The sequence below is a fragment of the Orussus abietinus genome, unplaced genomic scaffold (assembly GCF_000612105.2).
Source record: "Orussus abietinus isolate OABI.00-Male unplaced genomic scaffold, Oabi_2.0 scaffold101, whole genome shotgun sequence".
NCBI classification, from domain to species: Eukaryota; Metazoa; Arthropoda; class Insecta; order Hymenoptera; family Orussidae; genus Orussus; species Orussus abietinus.
In genome coordinates this window covers 271,162-279,751 of record NW_019394361.1, presented here as the reverse complement: position 1 = coordinate 279,751, position 8,590 = coordinate 271,162, and the positions used below count along the sequence as shown (strand labels likewise).

Genomic DNA, 8,590 nt, shown 5'->3' with positions numbered 1-8,590 from the left:
AGTACATAGATGTATATGCGTAGGATAATTTCTAATTACGCGTTATCCTAGGTATTTATATTTGCATAGTGATTTATTTATATATTTATATAATACGGTCGTTAGAGATGCGTATGTACAAGTTTTGTATATACAGATTATTTTGCAATTTTAATATATACCCCACTTCTCCCATCTCGTTTAGCCTCATCGCGACACTCCCACTTGTCGTTTGTTTAGGCAACTTTTTACGTTCGCCGGAAGTGGTATCGTTCGTTACTGGGATGGGTTACGTGAATCTGGGTGACTTTTCCTTCCGAGCTTAAATCGGAGCTTGTTCGAATCCAGAAATCATACGTATATAATACTTCTATATCGCTGACCGTGCTTGAGAATACAGGAAGTCTCGAATCCATAAATACGGAAGAACGCAAGGTTATTTGGTTACGGTTAAATTCGTGCCGTATGTTCTCCGTCGAAATAAAACGATTACCATTTTGATTTATATGCCCGTTGTTTCGATATCTTCGAAGTTAGGCAAATGGCGTCGGGATTTAAAGATGGCGGGGAAGTCGAACTTCCACCGCGATATCGAGAGCCCGATCGACGATACAGAAGTATTACCATTTAAATTTCGGCTCCACTCGATTTCCTGGGAGTGTAAGACAACGAGACTCTTCTAGTTGAGTCGGTGGTCGGCTGAATGATCTTTCACCGTGGAAAAGAGATTTTAACGGAAAACGTAGCTAGACTTCCCGGAAGAACCTCTTTCTTTCCGGCCTTTCGATCCGCTAGGTAGCTGAGTATTTTCAGGGCCGAGAAACGGCCATCGGGAAGGAACGCGATGTAGGACCTTCGAGGATATTCTATATCCCTTTTCCGCGGCGAGACCCCGCCGGGACCACCGAAACCGATAACATAAAGTACGGAGATATCCTATTAAATAACAATATCCTATAATCGATATTCAGTCAGTCGGCATTACCCACTTAGCGCTTTATCGTACATTGTACATTTCACGGTAAAGGCACAAACGCTTTTTCCCTCTCGAAAGAGTCAGATCTGCACTTTGGAATTACAGTCAATAGCTCGACCCCAGCTCTACGTATTCGTACCTTCATCCCTACCTAGAAACCCCCAGCCCTTTCTTCGGCGTCTCTCCATCGAGGCAGTATGATCACATTCGAAAAATATAATTATGTATAGAATTATGTATACACGATTACGGCGTCGCCACGCAGGACGTCGAACTCTGCATTCGACCTCGAAGTCACTAAAGAGGAACATTTACCATTTCTTTCGCGTCCCATAGCTGGCGCGACCGCAAATTAAGAATTTCAGCTTGTCTTCGCGCAAATGTATCCTGATCTCGGCATTTAAAAGGCATAGTTTTTCTTTCTATGGTCTATCCCGGATTTTCGAACCGTACAAGAACACGATCGACTTCTTTCTCATTGGCCTCGCGGGCTTCGTGACGACGCCGTAAAAAGGCACTTCGGTAAATCGACCCTACACCGCACCCTCGAATCGGCAACAGGCTCGCCGCAAATGCGATCGTCGACCTAAGCTCTAGGATTTTAGTTCCCTAATGTCCAAAGCTCGGTACCTTGAACCAACGATCGAACCGCGATGGTACCGACCTCGAGGTGGACCCTCGAATGGAAAATTTCAAGACAATGGTAAGGATTCATGGAAACGGCACGACATATCATTCGGATAAGTGCAGTTATTAACTTTAACCGTTACTCTTGAATGTTAAGGTGAAGTGAAACCCAGAACCAAAATGGCGTCGAGCTCTCATATTTCGATCAATATACAATTATCGAAGGCTCTAATATGAGAAACTAAAGGGTCGGGACAATTTTACGAGAATTTAGAACACTCTGGTAATCGATAAACTCGCATTTCAACGGGATAAAGGCAAAAAAAGTGTTGTATGCGCTTCAATGCCAAAACGATGGGAATACGAGGTCTCGGAGTGAAAATTTAATTGACCTGGAAATCACAGATGGCGCAGGGGGTCCCTCTGCAAGTCAATTAGGGCCCCAGAAAGCACGAATCCAGAGGATTTTTGGAGTTTTACTTCGATTTCTTGATATATATTGTATGAAAACGACAGGTGGAGTATGCCATTTGGTACAATACCCAAAATAATGCGACCCAGCTGTCGATATAAAAACGAACGTCGGTAACGTAGGCATTTAGAAAAATCTTTATCGACGTCGATCAAGTTCCTCGACGTGTTTCACTTCGCCTTAAGGAATTGGAATTTTAAGCGAGACGTTAAAAGTGGCGTTGGGAATTCTTTACAATCGAGGGTCCGGACCTCGGTGCCGACTCAAGGGCTAATTCAAGCAACCGGGGCACAAGCTCTACTAATATCTTCACAAATCGCAGACCAGCTGCTCGGTGGGTCGTGCGCCCCGGCTCGCAAGGACACCAAATAACGCTCGAGACCAATACGGAGCCCGGCTTGATCTGTACAACTAGTCAATAATTAAATAGTATCAACCGACGTCGGAATTAAATAATTTATACTCTCGTGTATGTACAGAGCTCCTTCGTCGCGGTCACGCTCGCGAATTGGCTAGTGGGAGTAGCGGTGGTAACGATTTCGAAGTTACGACCAGCGTCGAGTGCGAACGACACCAACGACGATGGACCACGACAAAAACCACTGATGGCTCCTGGAAATTAAACGTAGCGGTAGGAGAAACGACAGCGACCGTCGCTCCCGTTAACGATGCTCATATCATAAGAGATGTTCCAGATTTGCCTTCTACAGAGTAGGTGGACCGACCCGGCAGTTCCTCCCCGCTCCTCGAGGCTAGCGCAAGGAGTTACCCGAAGCTCCAGAAAAGAAAACCGGCGTTAGAACCCACAATTTAATATTTAGGAATATCGTTGTCAAGGGATCAGCGTGGTTGCTCGTTTCACGAAATGCGCTTTCTGTTAAAGCTTGCTTCGATATCGAGAAACACAGCGGAAAAACTGTTTACGCGGGGTGAGTCCACCAGGTATGAAGTCAGATCGAAATCTCCTCTTAATGAGCGTCGACATCGTCATCGATAATCGACTCGCTTCGAAGGAGTTTGGCAAATAGAATCTCTCCTGGCTCGGGAATTCTTCGCGAGAGTTCTCTTTTCCCCCCCTCGCGGTCCACTATGTTATTTGCTCAGGACTCCTGGTTCCTGCATGGCACCTGCCCCGTGGCGTCGGCATCGAGCATCCGATGAGACCGATCTTCGTGGTCGAGTCTCCTTCGGTTCCAGGGTCGAGGATGAGCTATTTAACTATCAGGAAGACGCCAATCACTCCGGCATATGCTCCGAGTTTAAAGGCGACTCGGAATATCGACGAGTACCATTCTAGCTAACGCATGATTACACTTCGACACCTAGGACCCTGTCGACGACGTACTCGTACCTCTTCGGCTCGTTATCGCCGGTTTCGTCGGTTGGCTTGGCCGTCCCTCCGGCTCCCTGGGTGCTTTTGCTGTCTTCAGCTTCCCTGGTAGGTTTGCTCGACCTATCCGACCTGTTTAAACTGTTCGTCGCATTTCCCGAATTTTCGGCAGGAACGGCTACGCTCTTGGAAGCAGCATTGACCGTCTTGCCTCCGGTTCCCGCGGAGACACCGTTCACCGTCGTCGTCGACATGCCGTTTGTTGCCCCATGAACGACGGGTCTCAAGCCGGTCCTTGGGACCTGACCGGCACCACCCCGACCATGATCGGTAACGGACTGACCAGTGGCCGGTTCCGATGCGTATCTCCTGTGTTGGGCACTAGGTACCGGTGGCGAAGTCAGCTCCGAAAAGTCCTCCGGAGGAAGCACGGGAACGTTCACGTTCACGCGGGTGAAGAAGGCCATTTTCTCCCTAGAACCCGAAGACGTGCAATTAGTAATCAGCTCGTTCTCCTACTTGAGAACGTAGGTTTTGTCGAGCACAATCTGCCGCGAGTAGAGAAGAAAATTGACACTTACTTGAAGGAAATAATGTCGGGTTTTCCCTTCCCTGCCTTCGTTTTCCTCAGCTTGTAGATCTCCTTCGAGGTCTTCTTCAGCATCTTTTCGACTTTTCGGTCCTCGGCGCTCTTCCCGTTCTTCCCGCTCTCTGCTTGAGTCATCAGAGTTTGGAACTTGTGGTCCTCCAGCAGCCAAGCGGCCAGGTCTGTATCACCCTTCTCGCGAGCCTGCTCCAGCCTTTGTTTCAGGTCTCGCAGCCTGCTCAGCTCGTCGTGGAGATTATTCAACCTAGCGTGCTGAGCCTGTAGATCCAGCTCGAGATCCAGAGACGTTCTGGCCGTGGGTGGCAGGTGATTGGATTTTTTCGAGGCTGTTTTACAGCTCAGAGCAGAAGACGGACGTCGCCATCGGAGGGACCGTCTCTCAACGGAATTTCGTTGGAAAGGCCCACCTCTGCGGTAAAGTGGCATGCTGCTGTCGCTGTCACTTCGGTTCAGCTGATTGGCAGGGGAAAACCTTCCGTTAATCTCACCGCTCATTCGTTTACCAGCGGATTTTCAAAAGAATCGACTAGAGATAGCTTACCCGACATATATAATGATTTCTGCTAACGGCCGCGCTAGGGGAGAACGTTTGGCTTCGTTTGATGACGATGGAGTTCTTGTCGTCGTGGACGGCACCGGGTACAACCCCGGCCGCAGAGAGTCTCCTCTGCTTGCCCTGTTCCGGTATGAAGACGCACTCGGTGTTCGTCTCTTTGTCCTGAGTATGGTTCTCCTCTTCGGCGAGTTCCTCGTCCTCCTGTAAAGTGACCAGAACTTGATTAAAAAAAAAAAGAAAGAAAGAAAGAAACTTGAACAAATCAACAACTCGGGCATCACTCGCCCTGGTCTCATCCTTACGTCGTCCATTAACAAAAATATACCTCATGTTCGAGAACGTCCTCGAGAACGTTCTCCTCCATCATGAACTCAACGATGATGCCTTCCTCGTCGCTGTCCTCGCTGCCGCTGTCGCTGTCTCCTTCCTCGTCTTCCTCTTCGGGGCTTCCCAGGCAATTAGCCAGCTCCTCGAGCCTCAGGGAGACCGCGGTCTGTAACTCCTCGCAGCCTTGATTCCTCGTCAAGGTTGAAGTCTGGGAGCTGATGATGGTGCTCTCGTCGCTGCTTTCCTCCTTAGTGTTCTGCGCCTGGGTGCCTCGGTACATGGAGATATCGGACTCCTGTTTATCGTGCTTCCCTTGTTTCCCAGATATTACGCTATTGCTGGTACTCGGCGTCTCCGAGGTTGAGGGTTGCATGAAGCGGAACGAGAGGATGTTGTACCACTTCACGCTAGGCGATTCCGGACTGAAGTCTGCCAGCGAGACTTGGGCCGAACCCTGAATCGAACGAAGAGCAATCGACGGTTAGACCAGCTTCGGTGAACACCTCTGCGTCTCATTTTAAGTATAATGCCAAGCTGCTGCGAACTCGAGGGGGGGGACATACCAAGCACTCCTCAGACTCGCCGCCGGTGCACCAGACGTTGACTTGCAGCGTTTTCGTGTAAAGCTTATTGAGCGGGACGGCGATGGGGAATGTCTCGCCGAAGTTGGGCTTCCTCAGGTCGGTAACGGGCTTCGTGCTGCACACGTGCCCGACCGGGGGCTGCATTGGAAGCAAGGCTGTTTTGATGTACCTATACCCCCAAAAAAGATACAACACATTAATACAACGGATCAAATGAGCAACAACGGTACCACCATATTATATGGACCATCAGAATTCACTAAAATCCAGTAAATGGAAAATATTCCATCTTCGTGACGCCCTTATACAACTCTAGGCCCTATATCCATTATTAAAAATTGCGGGAACACGGTTGGGATGAATAGAAGAGATGCGAGGAAAGAATTAATGCCGGCGAGAAGAGAAGACGGTACGAAAGCGAGGTCGGAAGTCGTCAAGGGTGTAGAAGCCCCGAGGCATGTGTAAGAGACGATTTCCCGTACGCGTCGGCATGCGATCCTAGACAACCGCGATGGTTGAAATCCCGGGCCCACGCAAGGGCCGGAAATTATTTATCGGCGAAATCGACGGGTGACATCATTCCTATATCGCGTACGCGCTCGGCAGCGTGTCTGAAATTGGAATGCAATTATGAAATCACCTCCCGGTGGATCAACGACCAGCCGACGTACACCGCGGCCGAGCTTACGTAACGATCAAGACCGACACAGCGTCGCTGCCATTAACTCCACAGCCGGTTGACAGAGTTCGGCCTTTCGGCCGTTGTATAACCCTCGTTTGTATGCGAGCGTTAAGTGACGCGTTGTCTTCGAGAGAGAAAGAAGAAGGAAGGGAGAGAGAGAGACCCGGAGGCCTGAAAGTGCCACGCACGTAATGTACGTATCTAACTGGCCCTTTAAAGCGATTTAGAATGATCTAAGCTTATGGGGCCATCAACGAGATATACTCACACTTGCGAGTTGTCAGGAATGAAGAGGGCAGCCAGGTTCCTCGCCCGCTCGATGCCGACGTGAAGGAGTCCATCACTGACCGAATACCTGATGACGAAACGGTAATAATTAATACAGGTAGATTACTTAATGGCGTCGCGGCCTAAGATATGAAATGGTTAAGGTTCGAGCGTTCAAGGATCATTCCAAACGCCAGGCATATCAAGTCGAGCTTGACTCAAATGTATTGGAACGGATCCGAGGACCTCTTTGTGACGCGTCATAATTCACCGCGACGATGAAGCCACTCTAACATAATAATATTATATAATTCGTTGCGGTCAAATGCAGGATGACTTTAGGATTCTTTTCATCCTGGCGCATTTGCGTTCTCACATAGGGCTCAATCGTCATACCGAGTAATGGATGGCTCGCTGTGAAATCGCGACGGCATTTGCGAAGGACAAAAACTATTATAACTCCAACGTACCGCGGCCAGCGTGGTTGCCCACTGACCAGGATTTTCGCAACCATTTGGGTAAGCGGAAGATAAACAAGACCGTTTGAACAATCACCTGAGTTTGATCTGCACTTGGGCCGTCTCCAGATTCATCTCGCCGAGAGCAAGAGGATCGATGCCAAGCAGGCCGGAAAGCCGCCTTCTGTTGGAGGCCTCGAAGACCCCGGAGTCGCCGGCGACGCTCTCGTCGGATACGGCGGCCGAGACGGACCTGGTGTTGGTCCCCGAACTGCTGGCCCTGGACCGAATGCCCATGGGCGGCGGGGTTTCGCTGATAGGCGAGAGGGGAGGCTCCTGAGGAAGAGGCAGGGCCGGCCTGCCCAGGCCGCTGCCTTGCGACATGTTCCCGGACTGGAGCTCCATCGGAGGCTGAGGACTCGCCTTGCGGTGCTCCGCGTTAGCCGCGAGCTGCTCTTGGATGGCCTGCTGACTGAGCCTGAGTTCGGCGAGTTTGTCCTCGAGCTGGTTCCTGTCCAAGGGCGAAGAGTTGGAGGCCAGCAGCCTCTGGTGGCGCCTCTGCATCTCGACCTGCTCGTAGGCCGGAGGTGGGCCCACGGGGGCGTTCTCGTAGAGGGGCGAAACCGGGGGACTCACGCTGGACAGGCTGGACCTGGGTGAGAGACTCGGCTGCGACCTGCCGGGCGAGGGCGTGCCCAGGGTGCCGAGGTTTTGTTCCGACCCCCTAAGCAGCCTTTCCACTCTCCTGTGCAGGTCCACCATGTCGACGGGTCTCTCCTGTTGGACAGGCCCCAGACATTGGGGTCCACCGTAGATGTCCGTGAAGCTGAGTCCGGAGCTCAGAGAGCCCTTGCTGCTGGTCGTACTCAGGCTGCCCAGGCTGGAGCTGCTGCTTACCGACAGCGTGCTCGCGCTCAGGGTCTTCAGCTGGCCCTCCAGCATCGCCATGGAACGCAGGGCGTCGCGCAGTTGTTGCAACAGCAGCTGCTTCTCCTCGTGCAAGCGCACCCTGTCGGTGATGGTCTTGTTCGACAGCTCCAGGGCGTTGTTCAGGTCCTGCTCCAGCCTCCTGATTTCACTCTGGATCTTCTTCATGTCCTGCTGCGTTCTAGTACGCGGGGTGATGCTGCGAAGTTCCCGGAGCAGCTGCTCCTTCTCCTGGAAGAGCAGCAGCTTGTCTTTGTCGCTCTCCGTCTGACCAGGCATCACCTTCTCCTCGAGGTCGGCCAGCTGCTGTTGAATCTGCTGGATTCTCTTCCTCGCCTCGTCGTACTGCAGCCTCATCCTCGCCATTTCGGCCAGTCTGGTGCCGATCGGCACCAGCTCGCCGGAGAGGTCGGTCTGCGAGGCCGTGCTCAGCTTCTCCTGCGGAAGACTCAAGGTGCTCGCCTCTGGACTCCCTTCGCAAAGCTGCAACCTCGTCAGTTCGTCTTTCAACTGCGCCAGCGACTGCATCAGCTCAGCCTTCTCCTTTTCGCCGGAGCTAAGCGATTTCTGGATGTTCCTCAGCTCCGTCATAATGGCCTGCGCTTCGGTGATGTTGTAGCAGCCGCCATTGTGGGCGCTCAGCTTCTGCTCGACGCTGAAACCACCCAAAGAAAATCTCAGTTGTGAACATTTCGTCGAACCGTGGAGTACGGTGGCGAACATGCGTCTTTTCTTTGCAGATATAGCGTCGCCATTCATTCGCGTCCAACGCTGTACCTTAATACGAACGTCCACTTT

The 8,590-nt window shown here is 51.3% G+C and overlaps 1 protein-coding gene across 1 annotated transcript in view; it reads right to left on the bottom strand.

The window, feature by feature from the left end:
• Positions 1–2,143: 2,143 nt before the first annotated feature.
• LOC105696613 (protein kibra) overlaps positions 2,144–8,590 on the bottom strand; it is a 46,242-nt gene continuing 39,795 nt past the window's right edge. The window contains exons 7-13 of the mRNA XM_012419211.1: positions 6,963–8,447; positions 6,409–6,495; positions 5,438–5,627; positions 4,873–5,328; positions 4,533–4,748; positions 3,966–4,444; positions 2,144–3,858 (exon numbers count right to left, since the gene is read on the bottom strand). Coding sequence (XP_012274634.1) covers positions 3,363–3,858; positions 3,966–4,444; positions 4,533–4,748; positions 4,873–5,328; positions 5,438–5,627; positions 6,409–6,495; positions 6,963–8,447 — 3,409 coding nt within the window. The 3' untranslated portion in view covers positions 2,144–3,362. The remainder of the gene's footprint in view (positions 3,859–3,965; positions 4,445–4,532; positions 4,749–4,872; positions 5,329–5,437; positions 5,628–6,408; positions 6,496–6,962; positions 8,448–8,590) is intronic.